The sequence below is a fragment of the Nannobrachium achirus genome, assembly GCF_963921795.1.
Source record: "Nannobrachium achirus genome assembly, chromosome: 7".
NCBI classification, from domain to species: Eukaryota; Metazoa; Chordata; class Actinopteri; order Myctophiformes; family Myctophidae; genus Nannobrachium; species Nannobrachium achirus.
Genome location: NC_137816.1, coordinates 25,354,059 through 25,380,664, shown reverse-complemented (window position 1 = coordinate 25,380,664; position 26,606 = coordinate 25,354,059). Strand labels below are relative to the sequence as shown.

General features: G+C 44.7%; 1 protein-coding gene across 4 annotated transcripts in view; it reads left to right on the top strand.

The window, feature by feature from the left end:
- chd9 (chromodomain helicase DNA binding protein 9) overlaps positions 1-26,606 on the top strand; it is a 163,058-nt gene that overhangs the window by 28,785 nt on the left and 107,667 nt on the right. The window contains exon 1 of one of the 4 annotated variants that reach the window (XM_080729296.1): positions 25,238-25,353. The exons of the other annotated variants lie outside the window; for them this stretch is intronic. Coding sequence (XP_080585422.1) covers positions 25,324-25,353 — 30 coding nt within the window. The 5' untranslated portion in view covers positions 25,238-25,323. Of the gene's footprint in view, positions 1-25,237; positions 25,354-26,606 lie in introns of those variants that run through there. 4 annotated transcript variants of the gene reach the window in all.

Here is a 26,606-nt window from a genome sequence, read left to right as displayed (position 1 = left end):
GGGATATGAAAAATCTAAGTGATGCCACATTTATCACTTAACTCCAGAGATAATGTGTACCGATTTCTGTGAGTTTTGGACAAAATCAGCAGGAGTAGTATTGAAACATGTCACACCGTCTCCATAGTGTGGCCGTGTGACTATGCGTGTATCCATCCGTGTGTGTGTGTCTCTCTCACACACACACACACACACACACACACACACACACACACACACACACACACACACACACACACACACACACACACACACACACACACACACACACACACACAAAGCCTTGAAATTAATGGACACCACTACTCGGTTCACACTGGTGTGATTTTTTAGCTTGTGTTTCTAATTTAGCAAACACTCCCTAATAACATTGTTAACTTGTCATAAAGGTAGGTGACTGTGAAAATGATTAACACTACATAATGAAAGCCATTTATGGTAATTTCTTGAAAATTCATGTAGTCATGGATTTCAGTCATTTTGATTCCATAGAAGCCAGCATGTCTTCTATGGATGTGTGTTGCGCAGTGAAAACAACTATCTACAAGCTCTCGTATAGACCATTTTCGATTATTATTTTAAGATAAGAACATTTAATGTGGTCAAACTAGCAATATGTTCTGAAGCATCTTCCATAAAACCTTAATGGTCTCGGATCTTTCATAAAAGTTAAAGCCTTGATCTTCGATTTTTCACCTGGATGGCAGTATGTAGAACAGCAATATTACTAAAATATAATTGTACATAATGCGTTACTTAGGAAACAGGGGGGTTCATTTCACACATTAGGACACAATTTTTCAGTCGTATTTTAATTTGCTTTAATCCATGTGTACTTCTTTTTTTTACTGAATTACAGACACTGTCACTGAAATAATGTGTCCTCAGTGGGTTCCATGGAGAATAACTTCTTATTGTGTTGCTTATTCATAGCGAATGGTGCTCTCTCTTCCCCCTCACTGTCTTACTGGAGTCTCTGCTGATGTGATGACAGTCATTTTCAGCCAAGCTCCAGTTGGACAAGTACTGTTCACATTTCTGCACGGACTGACTTCTCCACAGAGAGCGGCTTTGTTCACGTGGAGCATGCTGTTTGTGGACTGGAGAGGAATATATTTACATTTCTTTACAAATCTCTTTATTCATTTTATGCAGACAGGAGAGACAACAAAGTATGACAATATGCAATTGTCTGACACTAACATGAAAGACAAACAAGTAACAAAAAAAAGCAACCGATCACTAAGTGTCACATATTTTCACATTCAAACCAGGGTTTAGGAAGAGAGGGAGGAAAACTAAATGAAGGTAGAAGGAGGGAATTGTGGGGGGGGGGGGGGGGGGGGGGGAGACTCAATGCTAATTATTAAATTCTATTTTTTTTAAAAAGAGTGACATTTTGGACCAAAAACGGTTGCCAGATATATGGAACAACTTCAAGGACCCGTTAAGGGCTTTCATTCTATTCTTCAAGCCTAATGCAGTATAAGCTTTCATGAATCCATCTACAGTATTATTTATGGGTGGAATGGGGTGGATGGATTTGAAGAGTGAACCAAGTCACTCACTGTTTTTATATTGCAATACATAATAAAATGCAAACTGTAATTCGTACCACTAAGTATTAGGCACCTGTTTAATTCACTGGTTAGTTAGTTACTCGCATAAATATAATATTTAACTATTGAGCAAGTTTCCCTTCCTTGAATTAGAATAAACCGTATTCTAAAATAATGCTTTTCAGTCATTTAACTTATGGCCAATTGGTAGTCTGTCAGTGTCAGTATCCCAGAGCCTGCCTTCCGCCTGTATTGAATGTTCGGGGATGTTTCTTGGCATCAACTTTGTGTGAGTCTGCAGTGCCAGTGTAACCAATACCACTGCTTGTAACTTGTGAGGGTGTGATTCTTTGAAACAGAAGCTCTCAAGTGACCATCCAGAGATTTTAAACCTTTAATTCATTGCACAACATCTTCAACAGTCAAGTTTGTACTGTAAATGTCTTCTTCTGTGTGTTTACAGAAGAAGACATGTTTTATATATAAGCTTATTTTCTCGAATTTGTTTTTTTAACCTCAACGGTTAAGACCCCTTAATTATGATGTAGTTATATTCTGAACGGAGCTACGGTATGTGTGGATGAAGAGGGAACTAACTAACGGCAGCACACTGACTGAACGCCACTTGTTGCTTGTTCTCAGAGTGAAAGTATTCTGTGGTCAATCTGTGTGCTGCCCTGTCATGTTGTTGCCTAAGTCATGCAATCACTTTACTGATAACTAAGGTGAATGTTAAGCATGGTAGGAAACACGAGCCACCAGTATAGAATGCTGAAGGTTTTGACAGTTGCTGGGAAGTGTGCCTATACCTTGCTTGTCACTAAATGCTATGGTGTCAATGAGAGGTTTTTTATCTATTTATACATAGTAGTTGGACTTCCGTGGGTCATTGACAGAAAAGGTTTTGGCTGCCATGTTCTAATTGACCACTTAGCCAAAATGTAGGCGAAAATTTTACAATCAAACCCGGCAGAACCTTTACCGTCAGTGAGTAAGTAGGTGGGTAGGTAGGTAGGTAGGTAACGCCTCAGTGTTTATAGCTGACATGTTGTTACATGACATTGTTGACTCAATGACCAAGGCAGTGTAATGCCTCAATGTCTATAGCTGACCTGTTGTTACATCACATTGTTGACTCAATGACCAAGGCAGCTTAATGCCTCAATGTCTATAGCTGAGGAGTTGGTTCCAAAGCCATGGCTTTGCCTAAATCGACATACAGTAGGTCTATGGAACTGGTTAGGTTTCGGACAGTCACGCTGTTCTAACTGAAAAAATAAATAAAAGATAAAATAAAATAAAAAACAAATACAAGTCAACCCAATAGCCCTACCTGGCTCTCGACTCTCAACATATTATAACTCTATGCTGTTGGCAGGTTTGGCGACACACACAACCTCACTTGCGTTTCAGATCGTATTCTTTGATCTAATGTTGATATAACTAAACTGACACAACATACTTGTGTGGATTACAAATAAATGTGAATGAAAACAAATAAATGTGAATGAAATCCTGATCAGGGACGGACGCTGTATACTTCGGTTGCAGTGTGTGTGTGTGTGTGTGTGTGTGTGTGTGTGTGTGTGTGTGTGTGTGTGTGTGTGTGTGTGTGTGTGTGTGTGTGTGTGTGTGTGTGTGTGTGTCCAACACAGATCAAGCCACCCTGTACATGAGGGGTTTGTATTTGAGGGATAATAGTATATATTCTAGGCTACTCGGTGTTATGGCAGAGGCGACTAGATGTGAAGGGACACGTAGCGGCCTGCACCTCTAGTAAATTATATTTGGCTGGTGAAATGGCCAAATGTGTGAATGTATTAGCCACTGTGGCCAATGGACCCAAAAAGTGATGTGATGTCATGATGTTAAGTTAGGACAGGGGTCAGCAACCCAAAATGTTGAAAGAGCCATATTGGACCAAAAAAACAAATCTGTCTGGAGCCGCAAAACATTAAAAGCCTTATATAAGCCTTATAATGAAGGCAACACATGCTGTAAGTGCCTATATTGGCTATATTAGCCTACTATGGAAATGACTAAGTAGGCTACAAATACATAATGAGCATTCATGATTAAATGTTTATTTTCCCTGCAGCGCATCCTGGAGAGAATGTTGACATTTAATATGTATTCTACACATTTTTACAGCATTGGAAAATGTTAAGAATGGCTGTCCTCCTACAGAAACAATATTAAAACAAAAAATATTTTTTTTATTCCATTTTCATACATTTTTTAAAAAGCTCCAGGGAGCCACTAGGGCGGCGCTAAAGAGCCGCGGGTTGCTGACCCCCGAGTTAGGACTATGCAGAAAACCTAAAGTCGCACTGCAACGGAAGTGCTCCACTGGCTCCACTTCCATATGGTGACGCATTTCTGTAACATGGCAGCGGCGACGGAAACATTTTTTGTGTTCATAGGAGATGAGACGTCAGCCGCGGCTTGTGATTGGCTGAACCAGAGGTAGGCCAGCGCTCCGCTGTGCGGCGAGGACGAATGGGGAGGCAGGGGAAGGGGGGAGCCACGTGAACCAGCAAAGTGAACAGTGGCTCGCGGGGAGTAGTTGAAGTTGAAGTAGTTGAGGTTGATTGACACAGGCACCTGTCAATTATTCTGAACTTGTGAATTATTTATTAAAGGGGAAGACCACCCATTTTCAATATTGAACTATGTCATTAATATACCTTAGAGGAGTTGTGTGGAAGTAGAAAATGGGTGGTCTTCCCCTTTAAGTAGAGTAAACGTACGTCATGATGTTTTTGTTTAGGGGCTGTATTCATGGCTGTAATTGAGTTGTTATAATACACAAACAGGAATTTCACTTTTTGGCATCTAATGTTAGGTATGGCCATATTATCACTAGAGATATGCTCTAAACATGTGAAAAACCTATTTTTCATTTCACTGCATCTTTAAATTTGACTAGAAAAAAGCCCCCTGCGGGGGCCTGGCCCCTTTCCTATGTGAAAGTCCCCTGTACCCAGAGATGGATACAGTCCAGTGGGCAGCTAAGCAATACAAATTTAGGATAGCTCAACATTAAATATGCAGTTTTTTCCAAAATGCAAAATAGTGTAAATGGCAATCCATCCATCCATCCACATCCATCCATCCATCCATCCATCCAACCACATCCATCCATCCATCCATCCATCCATCCATCCATCCATCCATCCATGCATGCATGCATCCATCCATCCATCCATCCATCCATCCATCCATCCATCCATCCATCCATGCATCCATCCATCCATCCATCCACATCCATCCATCCATCCATCCATCCATCCATCCACATCCATCCATCCACATCCATCCATCCATCCATCCATCCACATCCATCCATCCATCCATCCATCCATCCATCCATCCATCCACATCAATCCATGCACCAATCCATCCATCCATCCACATCCATCCATCCATCCATCCATCCACATCCATCCATCCATCCACATCCATCCATCCATCCATTACATCCATCCATCCACATCCATCCATCCATCCATCCATGCATCCATCCATCCATCCATCCATCCATCCACATCCATCCATCCATCCATCCATCCATCCATCCACATCCATCCATCCACATCCATCCATCCATCCACATCCATCCATCCACATCCATCCATCCACATCCATCCATCATCCATCCATCCACATCCATCCATCCTCTACTGTACCTTACCGTACCTTACTCTACTGTAATCTACTGTACTTTACCTTACTGTACTGTACTTTGCTGTACTCTACTGTACCTTGCTGTACTCTACTGTACCTTGCATCCATCCATCCATCCATCCATCCACATCCATCCACATCCATCCATCCATCCATCCATCCATCCACATCCATCCATCCACATCCATCCATCCATCCATCCATCCATCCATGCATCCATCCATCCATGCATCCATCCATCCATCCACATCCATCCATCCATCCATCCATCCACATCCATCCATCCATCCATCCACATCCATCCATCCACATCCATCCATCCACATCCATCCATCCACATCCATCCATCATCCATCCATCCACATCCATCCATCCTCTACTGTACCTTACTGTACCTTATTGTACTGTACTCTACTGTAATCTACTGTACTTTACCTTACTGTACTGTACTTTGCTGTACTCTACTGTACCTTGCTGTACTCTACTGTACCTTGCTGTACTCTACTGTACCTTGCTGTACTGTACTGTACATATTCTGTGTTCTATATCTATGAATTCTATGTGTTCTAGAACTATGAATTCTGTGTTCTAGATCTATGTTTTTGATTCTTGTTCTAGATCCCCCCCCCCCCCTCTCTCTCTCTGTGTGTGTGTGTGTGTGTGTGTGTGTGTGTGTGTGTGTGTGTGTGTGTGTGTGTGTGTGTGTGTGTGTGTGTGTGTGCATCTGAACCCCCCCCCCCCCCCTTCCCTCTTGTAACCTGAGACCTGGTGATGATAATGACACTTCGCTCCCAACTATGGATTGCGCAATATGCCGCCTACAGGCCAAAATGTGGGGAAAAATTTTAAACATTTTGGGATTATGAGAAGTAGAGACACATCTGAAGGTGATAAAGTTGATGTTGGGCAAGGTACATGCGTTATTGATTTTTGTATTATGTTTTTTAGACAATTGAACAACTGCTGAACGTGGAGTTACAGATGGAAACACACACACGCATTTTTTTGGGGCGATTCTGATTATGTAGTGGGATTTTAATATTGATCAATAGATGATACCCATCTTGCTATTATTGCCTTTTGTTTTGCGACTGTTTGGCTATTTGTGCTTAGCTAGTGTTAACAATAGTCTCCATCCATGAAGCAGGTTGACAAAATACAGATTACTTTTATTCATGGACAGTTCTGCTGTGTTGGAAACTGCTGAGATGGGTGATTGGACCAGCAGCTTGCTTGCCAGCTTTCCCAACCTGCTTTCCGACTACATAATGCATACTTGACTTGTGCCAGGGTTCCCACGGTCATGAAATTCCTGGAAATATTTTGAAATTAGAAAAATATTTTTCCAGTACTGGAATTTTTTTGGAATTGATCAAGGGTCCTGGAAGGTCCTGGAAAAATAGCTATGCATTGTCTTTGGTTATTGATTTTGTTAATACCTCTGAAATGACAAATTAAACATTGGCCAAATTGTCAAATATTAGAGGCAGAAATTGTGAAAATAGCAGATTGCGAGGCGTTGTGACTGTGAGCATGTAGATCGGCTATTTTCACAATAGAAACGTGTTATACAAAATTCCTCAACTCTTAGTGCTCGTCAGAGTGCCGGGTCCCCAGTTAAAATATGATTATTTCAGGGGTCACAAAAGGTTGAGAACCACTGGCATACACTACCTGTCTTTGGGAGTAAGTGACTCGTTATTGAGCTGAATTATTGTTAAATAGTCCTGGAAATCGGGTTAAATTTTCTGGAAAAGTTTTGGAAAAGTTTTGGAAATTAATTGGTAAAGATGTGTGGGAACCCTGTTGTGCATACATACTCAGTTGATCCCCCAAAATTCCTTAGCACAGAATACATTAACCACGTATTTGAGATTTCATGGCCCTGCAATGTAAGGAACAGACTAGACTAGACTAGACAGACTAGACTAGACTTCATGTGTGAATATCACATCAAGTCTAGTCAGTTTTTCTAAACTGCCGTTCGGCCTCTTTTAATCTCATGTGGAGTCAGGTGCTTCCGTGGAACCATATCAGACAAACTGTAATTTAAGTATTTTTCCCCAAATACATTTTCACCCCTGTATTTCATTGGTGCAGCTCCGTTTTAGTACAGTTTTGTTGCCTGTAAGATGATTTGTGATGACACTGTAATTTAAGTATTCCCCTAGATCAGGGGTGGGCAACTTTGATGATGGCGAGGGCCACTGTATTTCCACCTTAACTCCAGAGGGCCACATTGCATATTGCTACTTCCTACTTTCTAGTATCTCATACAAAAGAAGCAAAAATAGCAGATGTACAAGCTCAAAACGCAACGCAACTATTTTTGCTTCTTTTGAATTGGAATCCTGAATTATTTTTTGTTATTTTTTAATTGGAATCCTGAAAAGTTACATTTTGATTTAATTTCAAACACATTTAGTTATATATTCATGTTGACTCTATGAACCTAAATACAAATACCTACATTGGACATAAAAGAAAAACTAATATAGACTGACAGAATTAAATCAGGTCATGTTTGGAATTGTAACAGCTGAAATCAATAATATATCAGTATTCCGGTATTAACCAGCGGGCCGCATTAAGTGAAGTTGAGGGCCGCATGTGGCCCCCGGGCCGCCAGTTGCCCATGTATGCCCTAGAATAGATATTAATCCATTTTCACCCCTGTATTTCATTGGTGCAACTCCATTTTAGTACAGTTTGTATTGCCTGTATGATGATTTGAAATTGGCATTGTATTGTAAGCGTCGGCTTTCTAAGTTAATGCAGGTTGTGAAACAACATTTTTGTTTCCAAATGTATTTATTTTTTATAAAATCGTATAGAAGATTATCTAAGCAAAATGTTTTGGTTTCTTTGAGTGATAAGAATCTGAAACATTTATTGTTTCATTATTTCAGTAAAAGTTGCATCTTGATGACTGTGATCACAAGTGTCTCATCTATGTTGTCTTGATGCTGTTGGCCAGGTCTGACTTGAAAATGCTTTTAATGAGCAAATATGTATGAATGTTATTGCTGTATTTGTGATGCGCTAAAAAGTAATTGCACATCATACACATAGATCCTTGTATCTTCATCTCTTTTTCTTTTATTGTTTTACTACTTTTTTGTAAGTATTGTTGCCCGTCTACAAAGGGACCACCTGGTTAAATAAATAGAAATAAGTGCCAGAACGGAGCAGACCTGAAGCCTGCTGTATTTCGCTAACAGGCCCCCGACAGTGAGACAGAGCAGGTGTCTGCTTCCTGCCTGCCTGCATCAGCCGGCACTGGCTTGGGATTTATTCTCTCTCTCGCTGGATAGCACCAGACTCTCCCCTCGCTCCCCTCCACTGGCCTCCGGGCTGTGTGGGGGAGTGTGTTGTGTGTGTGCGTGTGTGTGTATGTGTTTGCGTGGGCGGGTGACACCATATGAGCGTGTGTTTTGTATGTGCGTGTCAAGCTCAGGGGGTGTCTAGGGGGCGCCCCCCACTGAATTGCTGGCTTTGTCGCTTCCTAACCTTCCACAGTGAGGTTTATATAACTCCCAGCCAGACAGGCAGGCCAGGCAGGCAGGCAAGCAGACAGGCAGACAGACAGGCAGCTCCGCGGCCAGCCCTGAAACCTGACACCACGTCACTCCTCGAAAGGGGGAGCTGGCCCCGCCCCCACCGCTGGGAAACCTTCTCCCACTGTGGCTCTGTCGTGATAGGCTGTCACAGTCACACGTCGTCACCCCCCCCCCCCCCCCCAGTCTCACCACGCACGCACGCGCGCACACACACACACACACACACACACACACACACACACACACACACACACACACACACACACACACACAGTGTCTCTGTCACTTGCTTTCTGTCTCTCTCTCTCTCTCTCTCTCTCTCTCTCTCTCTCTCTCTCTCTCTCTCTCTCTCTCTCTCCGTGCCGTGCTTCTCTCTCTTTGTCTATCTTTCTCTCATCCACTCTCCCTGCTTTATACACGCAGTCCTCTCTGTTCCTTGTGCTCCCTCTCTCACACACACGCACACACACACACACACACACACACACACACACACACACACACACACACACACACACACACACACACACACACACACACGCACACACGCACGCAACCACAGAACCACACACAGGAGCTCTCCCTGTCAGTATCCGGTCTCATCTGTCTGTCTGTTTGGAGAGTTGCCAGAAGGGAGGCAGGAATAAGTACGGGGTCAGAGCAACAGGAAGTCAGAGAGAGGCTGGTGCAGGGCGGGCAGGAAGGGGAGGTCTTGGGGTGGGTGGGGCATTGTGACGTAGGGAGGTGGGAGGTGGGGTCAGGAGGAGGAGTAGGAAGTAGAGAGAGTTGAACTTGGACTGAGTCTGTTGGGAGCATGTGGGAACGCTGCCAGCCCCCAACTACACAGTAGGTCAGAATATAAAGCATTCTCTTGCTCTTTATTCCACTGTTCTTTCCGTCTTTGTGTCCATCTCATTCTCGTTCATTCTCTCTCTAACCTCCTTCACTGGGATTAAATGGCTCTGTCTTTTTTTTTGGAGAGGGGGGACTGGGGTTGGGGTGAGCGTTGGCAGTCAAGTCATGCCCTCCCATGTATGTGTGTGTGTGTGTGTGTGTGTGTGTGTGTGTGTGTGTGTGTGTGTGTGTGTGTGTGTGTGTGTGTGTGTGTGTGTGTGTGTGTGTGTGTGTGTGTGTGTGTTTGAGTGTGTGTGAGTGAGTGAGTTTGACTGGAATGAGAGGCTTTGTAGCCTCAGGTTAACCATGTTGCTGACAGACAGACCTGGGGGGAAAAGCGAAAGACAAGCCCACCGTCTGGCTACTAAGTATTCTGCATCCGGGAGACAGTTTGAAGGACACTTGGTATGATGAAGCCCTGGTCATCTGTTAGCCTCAACTGCAGCATGAATAAAGGAGAGGAAGTGAAAGGGGGGGGGGGGGTTATGACATTGTCGTTGTTGTTTATGGTTGACACACCGATCAGATTTGCCCCTGAAAGTCAGTTTTGAGCAGGGACTGGTCCCTAAACACCACCTTACACATGAATGTCCCAAATGTGGAGCAGAGAAAAGACGTGGGACAGGAAGCCCGGGAGGTTGGATAATAATTTGTCCTTGTATTTACGGTTTGCACATAAGCGGCCACCGTGCATTGCAGTGCTTTTTGATTTTGAAAGAACTTTCAAATGTCGGTTTGCTGATTAGTTTGCGTTGTCACAGAGACGGCTGTTAGCTCATAGGTTACTTATTTGTTTCTAGCTCAAACAGGTTTTCTCAGTTGATTCAAGGAAGACGTCTGGTTTGTCAGTTTCCATGGACGCAGAGGTCATTAATCAAGGGTTTGTTGCAGAGTTTTAAAGCATTGAGTTTTGTTTCACAACATTCAGTGTCCTGAGGGAAGGACAAATAATGCATTAAACATTTTTCATAGGATAAAGTTCAGTGTTAAGACATACCAGACCATCACTCACTGTGTACCGTAGGATGACTAAGCATGCCGCTGCACAATCCCTCTGAGGTACAGTGAAAAGGATATGCGGGGAATCAGGTAGTCGTAGCATCACACAACACAATAAGCACCCCCCTACCTGGCAGATTCACTGTTGAACCCTCAAGGACACGTTTCATCTATTCCTTTCATATGTTATATTCAATTTAAAAAGTGCGTCCTTTTAAAAACCTTTTTGTGGTATCATTCACAGTGGAGTTAACTTTACAGCACCAAGTGTCCCATTATTCAGCCCCTCTTGAAATGCAGCGTCTGAATGCAGTCTGTGATGTTAACCACTGTTATACTTAGTTAACTGGGGTACCCCAGGGCTCTATGTTTTCTCGCCCCCTTTTTCACTCCATACCAAATCTCTCCTGTGAAAATAACCGATCACAACACGTTGCGAGGTGATGCATTGTGAGGTTGTAGATCTGCTACTTTGGCCGAATGTTCCACAAATGATGATGTGACCAGAAATGGGAGAAGCTGGGGGGTTCATTTGGTTCACTTCACGGCACAAAGCAGCCCATTATTCAGACCCTCAACCTTGAAGCGGCGTGTCTGAATGCAGTGTGTGATGTTAAGCGTGTCGTCAGTGGAGTGCAACCGGGACCTGTCCTCACATTCATGTCATGAAGCGCTGCTTATCCCTTGGTGGCTTAATGGTGTGAAGACGGCTGTACCTCGCTGACCCCTGTCATTTGGTTTACTGCTCCACAAGGGCTGAACAAATGTGGCTTCAGCATTGACATAAAATGAGTACAAACGTGGGCAATTGCCTTGCAAATTCAGCCCATGAGGGGCGGCATAGCTCAGGGGTAGAGAAACTGGTATTAGAGCACGAAGGGTATAAATCCCGAAGGGTTCCCAGTTCGAATCCGGGCTCCCCCTGAGTTAATGTCAAAGGGTCCTTGGGCAAGACTCTGAACCCCTAATTGCCTCCGGTGAGTAGGTTGGTGCCTTGCATGGCTTCCTCCGCCACCAGTGTATGAATGTGTGTGTGAATGGGTGAATGTAATGCACAATCTATGTAAAGCGCTTTGGATTAAAAAGCGCTATATAAATGCACCATTTATCATTTATGAGGCTAAAACGTTTTAACTGCTTGATAGCATACGAAAACTAGTAGCAAGGTTCACGGTTTTCAATACTCGTCTTGAAGAAAAATAGTACTGTATAATCTAGTACTTTTGATAAATAACCTATTTTACTTGCTTACTGGTGCTGGTTACGCATGCTATCATGGACTTTGGCCTGGATTGATGAGTGAGTAATAACTGAATAGGCCTACAAGTGGTGTCATGCTTAGTCAACAAGAGTGTGGAACAATGTCCCCCTCTAAAATCACCCTAATCATTGCTAGAATAATACATTGATTCTTAACACATGGAGCACACACGCACACATTCCTCTCTCACACACCCAGGGTATAGCTTAATGAAATGAACTGCTCAAACGCACCGCTCACTTCAAACTGGGTTTGATTTTCAAAATGTCCCAAAATGTTTGTCTCCCACTGTGTGTGTGTGTGTGTGTGTGTGTGTGTGTGTGTGTGTGTGTGTGTGTGTGTGTGTGTGTGTGTGTGTGTGTGTGTGTGTGTGTGTGTGTGTGTGTGCGTGCGTGCGTGCGTGCGTGCGTGCGTGCGTGCGTGCGTGCGTGCGTGCGTGCGTGCGTGCGTGCGTGCGTGCGTGCGTGCGTGCGTGCGTGCGTGCGTGCGTGCGTGTGTGTGTAAAGCCTCACTTTAACAAAAAAGCTGCCAGCTGCCTGCTCTGCACTCTCATCTCTCTTTCTCCCTCTCAATTACTGAATAGGTTCCTAACTCTCCTCACGTGTGTGTATGTACGTGTGTGTGTGTGTATGTGTGTGTGTGTGTGTGTGTGTGTGTGTGTGTGTGTGTGTGTGTGTGTGTGTGTGTGTGTGTGTGTGTGTGTGTGTGTGTGTGTGTGTGTGTGTGTGTGTGTGGTCTTGTACACTACTTGGACCAGATGTTCTCACAACAATGGAATGATATCCTAGAAAGTGGTGCCATCATGTTTGCTGGTCCCTTTCCCTTTGCAAAGGACTGTGTCAGGCTTAGTGTATGATTTATGTCTAATTAGTTTAGGATTAGACGTAAAGGTTATGGTTAGCCATAAGTGTGTGTGTGTGTGTGTGTGTGTGTGTGTGTGTGTGTGTGTGTGTGTGTGTGTGTGTGTGTGTGTGTGTGTGTGTGTGTGTGTGTGTGTGTGTGTGTGTGTGTGTCTGTGTGTGTGTGTGTCTGTGTGTGTGTGTGTGTGTGTGTGCTTTTGCTCGCCCTTGTCTCTCAATAATTAAGGAGTTTGCAGTGTGCCTCCTGCTGATTCCACTCGCCCGCCACTCTGTTCTGGTCCTTTTCCACAAAATAAATGTCATATGTCATCGTATGACTGACAGTGTTACATTAAATGTTACATTTTAGCATTAATTAATTAATGCTAAAATGATAACACAAAAACGTCCTGGGGGCTTGTTACCATATTATATAGCATAGAAAATAACACAATAATACATGTCCACTATGTACAAAGGAGAAAAAGGCTAAAAAACAAGGTCTGTCAATGACACCTCCTTTCAATGGTAATTTACATCTACCCTACCTCCCCTTGTGGCTTCCTGAAATCTGCTCTCGTTTCTCCTCCTTTCTAACCTCCTTGACATGGCTGTTGACAGGCCTTCAGGGAACATCCTCTCAGCTCCCCTCCCACAGTCAGCACCTCTGTCTCTGCTAATGAATGCTATCATCCAGCATGACCGTCTTTATTCATTTCACCTGTGGCGTGAGGCGTCCCGTCCCGTGTCAGTGCTGATTGCTCATATTCACTGAGTGGCCGTTTTGTTTTACAGAGTCATGGTCTATTGAGCAGTGCTTTTCAAACTTTTTTTTGCGTCAAGGACCCCCACAATGTATTTGGCCATGGACCCCCATCTGAAAATGTTGGTGCCAGGGACCCCCAGGAGAGAAGATTTGTTAAGAAATTTCAAAATGATTCAAAAGTTTCCAAACATTTTTTTTAAAATGTTAAAAAAATAGCATACACAAGCTTGCAGCGCTGCACGAAGTGATGTGCTGTGAGCTTGTAGATCTTCTATTTTTTTAATAGCCAATGTATAAATGGATAAAGTGGTTGAAATTATTTTGATACTATATTAACTAAATTAGCTGGGGACCCCCTGGTGTCTAGTGGTGTCTGTCAGCAGACTCTTAACAGATGAGGTTCTCTGGTTCGATTCTCTCTGCCTGTACCTTTTTCCCCAGCCAGTCTGACCGACAGAGTCAGGTCTAGGCTATATTCTGAGAGCATTGTGTACAAGCCTCAGATGTGAGGTCGAGCCTATATATTGCAAGCATCAACTTACTGGATAATGAGAGCTGTGAGCGAGCCAACCTGTCCACAGGACACACAGAAGATGGCAGGCCCAACGTGTTGTTTGGTGTTCCCTCGGTGAGTGTCATTCTCCTCACTCCCATTCTGGTTGCTTTTGTTTTGTCCTTTAGCAAATGCAGAGTGCTTCACTTTTTACCACTTTAACCCTGGCCGTCCCTATTTTGAGCATATCATTATAGGCAAAACTTTGCTAAAAAAACAACAACAAAAAACAATCGATATTCGCCGTAGGGTATACAGAGACTGTTACTTTTCAGGATTCAAATTCCAAAGTAGCAAAAGTAGCAGAATTACAAGCTGGAAACGTGGCGTGAGGGCTGGATATGCTACTTTTGATACTTTTGTGTGACGCTGTAGTAGGGCATTAATGTACGAAAAGATAAGTTAGAATATGGAGATAGGAGGTTTCTGCCCGACAGCAACAATATAAGGCTTAAGTATAGTTGATGGAATGCTCCTGGCATGCACTCGTGTGTGCGTGTGTCAGGGGTGATGGGCCTCACAGAGTTGGTGGGTTGGCCACTGCTCAAGGAATGTGGTCTGTGGTTCTGACCGGCTTCCCTGCTTGCTCCCGTGCTGGCAGAAGAATAGTCTTTCCACTTGCTCCTGAGTTAATTTGTGCCGGGCATTGATGCGACTCAAGAAGTGTTATCATCACAATGTTTATTTATGCATTGCAGATGTCAATATTCAATATGCCAGCAGCAGATTGTCCACCACCAGACCACTCTGGTGGTGGGGTGTTTCCTCAGATGTACAGTACTGCTTCTACAGCAAATGACATTGTCTGTTCACATGCCCTGAATTCTGTTAATTACCTAGAATTAGCCACAATACTAACCTACTTAATGTACTGTATGAATTATGATGTAGTGTTCGCTGCATGTAATAAAATTAACATGCTGTATGTATGTGGCAGTTTCTTACCCAGTCACATTCTGAAAAGCCTGTACAATGTACAGTCCTGATGTTCCAATTGGTGGTTTCCTACTCAGTAAACCATTTTTAAATTCAGTACATTAAAACACCCTTCTCCTAAAATGAAATTACAGGCAGCTGAGAGTGAGTGACCGCCTCCAAGTTAAGACCTCTTCTTCACCTCACCTCCCATGCCTGGTGTCTCCCCTCGCTGTCTCCCCCTTGTGTCCAGAACAGTCATAGCTAGACCCAACCGGGTTCCAAATACTTGCTCCTCCCCATGCAGATTCATGCTCACTCTTAAACCCTCTTATCATGCACGGAAATGGCCATCAGTGACTGTTTTAATTAAATGAAGGAGCCAATTAGCTGACCTGCATACTGTGCGAGCTAACAGTTTCAGGTTATTAAACTATCCACTAAGCCAAGAGGTTTTAATAACAAGAGCAGTGCAGTCGAGATAGTGGAGGGCGCGCCAGGGGTCTGGCTGTCACACAGCACCTCTCTAGTACGGCCCGGCCTCACTAATGGTGTCCCAGTGCGACTCGCTAATGGTTGCATTTGCAAGGAATTAATGTGGAAAGGATCGTTTATGTGTGTGTGTGTGTGTGTGTGTGTGTGTGTGTGTGTGTGTGTGTGTGTGTGTGTGTGTGTGTGTGTGTGTGTGTGTGTGTGTGTGTGTGTGTGTGTGTGTGTTTGCGTGAAAGAGGGTGTTTGTATGAGAAAAGGAAATTATGTGTGAAAAACACAGAACGAGATAGAACATTGGTGTGTGTGTGTGTGTGTGTGTGTGTGTGTGTGTGTGTGTGTGTGTGTGTGTGTGTGTGTGTGTGTGTGTGTGTGTGTGTCTTGGCCTGGTCGTCAGAGCAGGCCTTTATGGGTGTTACTGTTTACTATAAATAACTGAGACAGAGACACACACACACACACACACACACACACACACACACACACACACACACACACACACACACACGCGCACACAGACACACACACACACACACACACACACACACACACACACACACACACACACACACACACACACACACACACACACCAAAACATTGCTTACTGCTTGTTTGATTTGAGGTTTAAAGGGATATTCCACTTTCAAAAAAACTTTTGGTCACTTTATCATCTAATCAGGCTTTTATGAACACCCTGAACAGTTTTTAATTTACTTCATTCAATATTTAGATATTTGATGTAAATGTTATCTGCCCCCCCAGGCTCAGGGCCTCTCCACATACTGTACACACCCATTGCAACTTCAATGGGTGACTCGTACTACCCTCCTAATACGTGAGCAGGCCGTGTTTTCTCAATAACCCTTTTCATTTATTTAATAATTCTTTGGGAAAATGAGAAACATTAAAATACAAAACAAAATTATTAAATAAATAAAATAAAAATATTTCAATTAATCTATCATGGTTAAAATGGAGTTTGAAGTTACAATGGGTGTGTATGTGGAGAGGCCCTGAGCCTGGGGAGGCAGACTCATGCAAGGCAGAGTTTTTTTTTTAAGTGGAATATCCCTTTAATATATAGCTTGAACAGCTGATGCACAGATGTATTTATGTACTGTTTTGAGCCTGTAACAAACAATGTTGCAGACAGCCTCTTAGTTGGCGGATATCTAATTTTGAGTAATTTATTTTCAAATGGTATCACCGGTGGAAAGGTACTAGGATTTGAGGCTCATTAATTCACATTCTTTTTATGGAGTAGCCTTGGGCCAAGTTCAAAAGGTAGCGTTATGCACATCCATATAATCTGTCGCTGGTGCAGGACAAAGTAAATGTACTGTATCAAAAGAAAGATAATTAACACAATTGGTTTGCCGCTCTGACATCACGCTCTGGCTTCACTGTGATGGCACACTAACAGAATCCCCTTTATGCCCATATATGGAGTTCCCTGATGTCATCAATATTAAGCCCATATCTAACAGGACTTCATATGGAAATGCCCATATATGGAGGCCACATCGGCCACATACCACACTAACAGAATCCATATATGGCCAAGACAGATGGCCAAGACAGCCCATAATCTGTGTGGCTGGTTCTACAGACAGGGATCTCCATGTATGGGCATAAAAGCGTATGATGTTAGTTAGTCAGATGTTATAGACATCTTAGGACTTTCACATAACGAATAACTTGTGTAAGCATGTTTGGGCTCTCACAACATATCTCCATATACAGTACATGGATCTCCATATATCGGTACCAGACTACCAGGGGTCTCCATACATGGGTAACTGGTCCGATATACATCACTGGCCAGATGGCAAAGAATTGGCGCGCATGTCGCCCTGAGGCGTCTTACTAGTTATTATTATTATATTAAAGTAATGTTATTGACGGCGGTGGTGATGGTGAACTGCTGCATGCTTTCTCATCTACAGTACCTCCTCCCACCATCCTCACCTGTCTTGTCTCTCTAGTGCAGTTTAGAGTCTCTCTCTAGGTTATAGGCCTGGCCGTGGTACAGCTCATCCCTGCCTTTCAGCAGAGAGAGGCACAGTCTAAAGCACTGTTTCTCAAACTTTCAAATGTCAAGGTCTCCCCTTAACTCTGACAGTGTACAAAATACCAAATGATCCAGTTGGTCCATTTGTATACTGTCAGAGTTACTTGTATGGGTCAATTTAGACCCCCATATAGGAACCCACAGAGTCCCTGGAACCCACTTTGAGAGCCACTGCTCTAGAGCAGGGGTTCTAGACTTTTTTATACAACCCCATATTATGAGGGAAATTCTTTGGCCCAGCCCGGCCAGTTCAGATCCTCTACGTCTGGTCCCCACATAAAGGATCATTATTACCTCATGCTGTATTTAATTGGTTGAGGAAGCATCAGTGTGTGCCGCATCCCGTGTCATTTAACAGCATTGCCTCACTTTTTGCCTTACACGCACCAAGCCCGGCTTCACATTGGCAGCCTGCCTCAGGCCTAATTAGCTTGACCTAATCCTTTTTTTTCCTCCAGTAGACTTGACAGTGTAATCTATATTTCATTAACCAGGCCATAGTACTGTAGGTTGAGGCTGTGGTTGGTTATGGTTAAGGAGGTGAGGTCTGTAGGGTTATTATTAGGGGCTGTTGCAGTTAAGAATTTGTCACCCGCGTGTGTAAGTAAGTGGGTCAACGCCACGGCTTGCGATACTACCGTTGTTGTTTTTAAGTGCCTTTATTTAGGCCACCCTTCCTTTATAAAAGTGTTAAATTAACGTCCATGTAATACAGCAGTCCCCCTACACTTATCATGTTGGAGCTCTGCACTCCCCACTGTGGAAGGACCCCTTGTTTTCAACTTACATGGCTGACTCTATGGCAAAGTGGTATAAAACAGATGCCCAACCTTGTACCGGTACCTAGCAGAGGACATTTTTGCAGCACCGCAGACTAGGGCTGGGCTGTCACGATCAAGAAGTTTTACTTGACGATTTATTGTCACTAAAATAATTGTGATTAACGATTTACTTTAAAAAAATCTCCGCAATTTAGTCGTTATACCAATTGATTCCTCCCCAAACACATTTATGTGTTGTCACTGCTGTTGTATAGCCCCCACCTTCGTCCTTCTCCTCCTGCCCAACACTCCCTGCTGGCAGGTGCCGGTAGGGCTGTCACAATTATTACATAATCGTCTAATCGTGATTTGACATTATCGCAATTATTTTGTCATAATCGTCATAATCGTGAATGTTGAAAAATTTCCGAAATAGTGGAAATAGCAGATCTACAAGCTCACAACGCGTCGCATCGCGACGCGTTGTGAGCTTGTAGATCGGCTATTTCCACTATCAAAGTTATTTTTAAAGTAGTAAGTTGTCAAATATGTCGGTAATTTCTTTGTATATTTAGGTTATGTGTCATATCTACCATGTACAACTTCAAAGCCTAAAAGCCAAACAGAAATGTAATTATCAACGACAAAAACACAATTAAATCGTTAATCGCCAATTATTTGAGTGACAATTAATCGTCATGTAAAATGTCATATCGTGACAGCCCTAGGTGCTGCCTCAGCCCATAGGAATACATGCAATGACCAATATCACCCTCCCCGCCCCCGGGCCTATTGTGTTCGTGTAGGCGCCCGAAAACGCCTGTTGCACCACGGTGGATTCAAACCCACAACCTCTGTGGTGTTGGGCAGGGACTTTAGCGCTGCGCCACCCAAACACCTGAGGTTAATGATTTAGTTGAACACTGGAACATATGAATACAAATTACATTTCTGTTTGGCTTTTAATAACCTAAATATACAAAGAAATGGCTGATATATTTAATAACTTTATACTTACAACAATATAATTTATATGTAATAATTGTGGTTATCTCAATTCTCTTAATTGTGACAGGCCTGCAGCAGACCTAGAGTAGAAAAAATATGTAATTTGCCACCAGGATTAAATGACACCAAGTATGGTTGCAGCATTGCAAACATTGTACTGCGGAATGTTTCTTTTTCTTTCTCATACCCAACCTTGCCCACCGGCATTTTTCTGCAAGGTCTCTGTTAACCCTATATACTTTGTTGATTTTTTCTATATCAACATGGTTAATGTCTTTCATGAGGCCTACTATAAGGGCTACATACCGGTACACACTGTCCTGTAACCAAACGGTCACAGATCCAATCCCTGCTAATGCCAAGGTGTTAATCTTTGGCATTGTACTGTACCTGCAACCTCTTTCATGCCTATAATCTCAATCTCAGTCTCATGTGTTGTGTTAAACGTAAAGGCCGACCAATGCCTGATTGTTCGGTGTTGGAGACTCCTACAGTACCTAGACCATTACTGATGTTTTGACTGATATTTTGTACAAAAAAAGAAACTTAGCATTTGCAGATGCTCTTAATCAGAGTGACTTACAAAACACATACCGGTACATAAAATGCAGAGAGACACGGTAGTGCCTCAGTAAACTAGGATTACTTCACGAGTAAACCAAGAACCTAGCACCAGTAAGACTCCCTAATCGGGAGATAAGCGACCGTCAGGTCGCAGCGTGATTTTAGGTCCAAAAATGTGTTAAAAAAATCGGGCTGATGGTGGCGCTATATGGGACAGATCCATGTTGATGAGATGAGTGTAGACATACTGGGTAGCGATTTGTGTGATTTTAGGTCAAACACTAGGGAGCAGTGTTCAAAAATGTGTTTTAAAAATCGGCCTGAAGGTGGCGCTATATGGGACAGATCCATGTTGAAGACGTGAGTGTAGACATACAGTGTACCGATTTGCGTGATTTTAGGGCAGAAATTGTAGGAGCTGTGTCCGTAAATGTGTTTTGCAAGAACCGGCCTCATGGTGGCGCTAGAAGAGGGGCATGTGAGAAAAGAGGAGATCCATGTTGACGAGATGTGTGTAGACATCTCTTTGTCTGTGGCAGAGCAACGCGGTGAGCAGGCGATTTGGGGGCGTCATTTGGTCGTTTTTGAGCTTTTTGGCGGGGGTCCCTGGGGGTCCCTGGAGCTGCAGGGGTCCCTGGAAGGGTGGAGGTTGTGGATTGGCAGACAATGATTTTGTGTGGAAAATTTCACATGGATAGGGGCAACAATGTCATTTCGTAGTTTTTTAGCTTTTTGGCTGGGGTCCCTGGGGGTCCCTGGAGCTGCGGGGGTCCCTGGAAGGGTGGAGGTTGTGGATTGGCAGACAATGATTGTGTGTGGAAAATTTCACATGGATAGGGGCAACAATGTCATTTCGTAGTTTTTTAGCTTTTTGGCGGGGGTCCCTGGGGGTCCCTGGAGCTGCGGGGGTCCCTGGAAGGGTGGAGGTTGTGGATTGGGAGACAAGGAGTGTGTGTGGAAATTTTCACATGGATAGGGGCAACGATGGCGGAGATATGAGAAGGGCAAAAGTGTGACGTGACGTGACAGACAGACTGACGGACTGACGGACTGACAGACAGACAGACAGGCGGTGGAGGTTTTGATTGCTGACGGTCGCAATCATAACAATATACGGTACTATTCTTGAAACATTTTATGTGGTAACACATCTGGATATTTTGGCTGCATAATTCACCCTTTGTCAAGTCCCGCCCATTGTCCTGCCCCTCTCCACACCCATTGGTTGCTGTGTCGTGGTGGGACATTCAGTGGGACATTCCATCCACTGCCATGTTAATTCAGTTGGTTCATATTGTTATTCTGTGGGCTCAATTCTAATTTCAAACTTTGTTTCAGTCAATTGGAGCTGCTCAGTGGCAGCATAGTGAATCAGCATGTTTTTAAATGTTTTTATTCCTCTAAAAAATATGTTTTAGCTAATTCAACATAAAAAAGGCGGAACCAGGGCGGGACAAGGCAGATAGAGCCTGCTGGCTGGTCAGTCAGGGACCAACCAGGAGGCTAACAAAGGGTGAATTGCCGTTGCCGGATGTCATCAATGCAGTCCAATAGGAATGACCGATATTACTGTATCGTCCAGTGCGTTACGGTATGTAGGTCGGGCTCTACTGTAAAGCAGTGATTGGTATCCACTATCCAGTCACGTCCAGCCCATCATCAGTGCTGTACGTCTGCTGCTCTCAGTCTTCTCCTGTGTTCTCTAATGGTACGTTTTAGTGACCAGTCTGTCGGGGCGGCGCAGGCAAAACAAGCCAGCCCGCCGGCCACTAATGTAGGCCCTGTGATGAGGTAATAATGGACTTCTGTTGCACTGACACCTGTGCCTTTGTCTGCGCACAAACGTGTGCGGCTGTGCGTGCATGGATGCACACTCTCAAAACCCTCCCATAACTCCTGCTTTTTTCATTTTATTTCCCTCCCACTGGGTTCTTCTCGGCAACTCTCTCTCCCCTCCCCTCCCCTCCACTCCCCTCCCCTCCCCTCCCTTTGCCTCCACTCCGCTCTACTCCCCTCCCCTCCCCTCCCCGGTCTTTAGGGGAAGCCGCGCCCCCTCTTAGCTGCCAAGTTCGTTTGCATATTAACCGATGGGTTGCCAAGGAGCTGTAGCTTCTTTTGCCATGTGACTGCTCATGCATGTGTACGTACGTTCGTTGACTATTCCTTCTTTTCCCTCCCTCGCTTTGCTCTCCTTTTTCCGCCTGCAAGCACACACACTCGCACACACATGCTCACGCACTCAAGCGCGTGCGCCACACACACACACACACACACACACACACACACACACACACACACACACACACACACACACACACACACACACACACACACAGATTATTTCCAGTTTAAGTGAACATTTATTCCATCAGAGCTATGTGGGCAGATAAAAGTCTTATTGAGTGTTGTTGAAACCTTTTTTTATTTTTCTTCCCTGTCACTGAGCACCTTTCCATGCATCACAAGGCCGGTTGCCTGATGCTGTGTTTCTCTGCAGCGTTGATGACTTTTTATTTTATTTTTATTTTCTTTACATGGCAAAAGTAGGAATGTTGGCATTAAGTCAGATGCTTATTTATTATGCATTCTGATGATCAGGAAAAAACAATTTGGTGACTAAGAGTCTGCTTTGGAAATACTTCTGTGCTTGATAATTGCAACATAGTTAATGTAGCTTTGGTTTGGGTGTTGTCAGGGATAGTGGTTGTGTGTTGGTTGGGTTCCCAGCAGAAATGTAGTGCATCTGTCGTTTGGCTCTCCCCTCCTCCTTTTGGGTCCAAACTCCAAGGCCTGTATCACAGACAGTATGCGCACACACACGCACGCACGCACGCACGCACGCACACACACACACACACACACACACACACACACTAAGGTCATTTATTTATGGCTGCATAAGCTAAACACATGGGTTTGTTGTACACAAGTGTATTTAGGTTATAGAGCCCACATGTGCTCCTCGGCAATGCTTTAATTCCATATTAAGCTTGCCCTGGACAGTGGACACTCACTCACTCACTCACTCACTCAACCATACTTGAAGTAGCTCAAAGCCTTATTCATATTGTTATTAAAGGGGTGTGTGTGTGTGTGTGTGTGTGTGTGTGTGTGTGTGTGTCTGTCTGTCTGTCTGTCTGTCTGTCTGTCTGTCTGTCTGTCTGTCTGTCTGTCTGTCTGTCTGTATGTCTGTCTGTCTGTAAAGCATAAACAAACTAACTTATAATAGTTTAACTCTTTATGTTCCTCTCCTGCGGTCCGGAAGACAAAGCACGTGGCTTTGATCAGGAACACAAAAAGGCAGTAAAGCAGTAATCTCCTATTAGAAATGAATGGAAGCCAAGTGTCCCCGTGGAGAAAATGAAAATTGAGGCTATTTCCCTACAGATATACAGATAACACATGGCGTTGCCCTTTCATGTCCTCTCCCAGAGGATCAGCTGTTGTTTTGGGGGGAAATAACAATGAAAGGCATTGAAAAGGATATTATCTGCTTCTTAATCTGAAGGGTTTCTGTGCAGGTTTGTGGGTGTGTGTGTGTGCACTCGTGTGCAAATACTGTATATGCCCTATTTTTGTTTTTTGGACAAAATGCATGCAAAGGGTTCCTGCTCTGACCTGACAGTGACCTGTGTTTGGCCTCACGCCAGCCATGTGCGTCTGTGTATGTCTTGCCGCCATGTGCCAGCCGGTGCACATGGCCACTGCATCATGCTCTAAGGAGACCCCTCATAGGCTGTCTCTCTCTGTCCCGGGGCGGGGAGGCAGGAAGCTCCGGCCCATCCCCTCCGGCCCTTCCCCAGAGCTTCACTTGCAGAATGTTCCTCCGGGAAAGTGGGTGGTCAGATTGTGACTGAACTCACTGCCCAGGAAGCAGCGCACTCACTGTGTTGACTTGAATGACATTGCCAGAGGTTTAATGGGAGGGGGGCATGCTGTGTTTGTGGCATTTGTAGGTCACAAAAATTGTCATAATCAGTTGCAAAATGTGTCATAATAGTAATTTTTTTTAACTGTTTTTATGAGATAATTAATTAAGCAGAAATCATTCAGGTACGTTGGCAGCAGCCTATTTGAAACCCAAGCCATGTGTTAATAATCTTGTGCTCTTGTATATTTAGATACAGTATTTTTGGGGTTAAATTGTCAAAGTTAATGTAATAACTGCTAGCACCATCTGCTGGCCTACTTCCTTACAAAGGGCCAAAGAGAGAGAGAGAGAGTGAGTGAGCGAGCGAGTGAGTGAGCGAGAGAGAGAGAGAGAGGAAAAACGAGTCCGGGTTTTAACGACATCTCTAATATTCATGCTGATGCATTTTGCTGCTTTGTGCTTTCATTTTCCGCCGCGCTGCCTGCCTGCCGGAGACTCTCGCTCGCCATACACGCCCCATCCAGCTAGGGAGAGGAGAGGGGAGGGGAGGGGATCGAGAGAGAGAGAGAGGAAAAGGAGTAATAGGGGGAAAAAAAACAAGCAGGGGGGGAAAGAAAAAGGAGAAAAAGAACAACCAACTGAGCGAGCGAGCAAAGCGAGAGCCAACACAAAAGCCTTTTGTATACAAAGGAGTAACCTACCTTATCCCAGGAGGTGAGGAGGAGAAGAGAGGAGGGAGAGCGGAAAGGCACGGAAAGAGGAGAGCGGGAGAGCCTGAGAAGACACGGAGAGAGAGAGGAACACACACAGAGAGGGAGAATCAATGAGTAGGGAGGAGAACGGAGGAGGCAGGAGACGGCAGATCTGACACACACATACACACACACACACACACACACACGCAAATAACGTGCGCGAGTGAGCGAGCCGGGAGACGGAACGGCGGCCGAAGCGCGCGGCAGAAACGGAGGCAGAATGAGAGCTTCCTGGACTGCCACGACGCACCTCCTCCACTGCCACCCACAGCACCACGGCTCTCCCGCGAGAGAAGGATCTCCCATGCGCTCCTCTTGAGAGCCCAGCCCGCTGGGGGAGGAGGAGGACAACCAAACGGCCCAGGAGGCACACTTCTTCTCTTTCCTCTTCTTCCTCCCTTTCTTGTCGTTCTTCTACTACTACTACCCACGCCACTACTTCTGCTTCCCCTTGTTCCCCCGCCGCCGCGAGGAAAGCTGCTGACCCGACGGACGGACGGACGGACAGACGGAGGAGGAGGAGGGAGTAGGAGGGGAGGGAGGGAGGGAGGGAGGGAGGGGGGGAACACATCAGGCTTGACGGAAGAAGAAGAAGAAGAGGGAGACACACACCACATAAACCCGTTGAGGGAGAGTGAGTGAACGGGCAAGGGAGGGAGACGGAAAGAGAGAGAGAAGAGGAAGAAAAAAAAGCCGGCGAAAGGGCAAGGCTTTTGTTAGGCTGTTGGAGAGAGAGAGAGGGGGAGTAGAGAGAAGGAAAAAAACAACCATGTCTACAGTGAAGAGGCCAAGAGGAAGGGTAAGTGAGCCGGGAGGGAGGGAGGGAGGGGGAGGGGGGAGGGGCCGGCAGGAACTGAACAGCCCTCCTCTGCCTACTGGCTCATGCTGCACTGCCGCCATCTTGAACTCATTGCTGTGCGTGTGTTTTTTTTCCCCATTTGCTTTAGCTACAGCCTTATGTAGGCATTCTAGATTGCCTGGCTTTTTTCTGTTCTCCACCCCCGCCCCCCCCCACCCCCATCTCCACTCTCTATTCATGCACTACATGTTCTTTACCTCCATCCGTTCCTCGCTTGCTCTCATGCCACAGATCTATCCGGCTGTCCTGTGCTACTGTTTACGTGGACGCTGTGTGTGTGTGTGTGTGTGTGTGTGTGTGTGTGTGTGTGTGTGTGTGTGTGTGTGTGTGTGTGTGTGTGTGTGTGTGTGTGTACGAGTCTCCCATGTGTTGAGTCTATCAGTCACTAGAGAGTTCACTGTATGAAGGGTGTGTGTGTGTGTGTGTGTGTGTGTGTGTGTGTGTGTGTGTGTGTGTGTGTGTGTGTGTGTGTGTGTGTGTGTCTGTGTGTGTGTGTGTGTGTGTGTGTGTGTGTGTGTGTGTGTGTGTGTGTGTGTGTGTGTGTGTGTGTGTGAGAGAGAGGTAGAGAACCAGCTGGCCCAGAGTTCTCTCTCTCTCTCTCTCTTTGCTGTAATGGTCCCCATCGTTTTCATGGGACTGCGTGCTGCTAGAGAGATTGAAATCACTGCAGTGCTGGCAGCCTGTAATTTCAGTTATTTATAGATGTATTACAACAGCTGCAGTGCTCTCACTTTTGGTGCATTTTATCTTCTCCCTCACTCTCTCTTTCTTTCTTTCTTTCTTTCTTTCTTTCTCTCTCTTAATCTCTCTCTCTCTCTCTCTCTCTCTCTCTCTCTCTCTCTCTCTCTCTCTCTCTCTCTCTTGTTGTCTGTGTGTGTGTGTCTGTCTTCTCTCTTCTCACACTTTTCATACGACTCGAGCCTTCATTCTTGTTTTAATGTTTTTTTCCTCTGCTCCTCTTCCCCATACCACTTTTCTCATGTTCCCTCATGTTCTACACTATTACGCCCCCCCCCCCCCACACACACACACACACACCCCACCCCCTTCCCTTCTTTTTTTTACCTTGAACTTGAATGAGAACATTCCAGCGTGAAGCAATAATTTTCCTTCCTAATGGTCTCCGCAGCAGCAGCAGCAGCGCACGTGAAAATCATAATGCAGCTCTTGTGCCCCCCCCCCCCCTCCCTCCC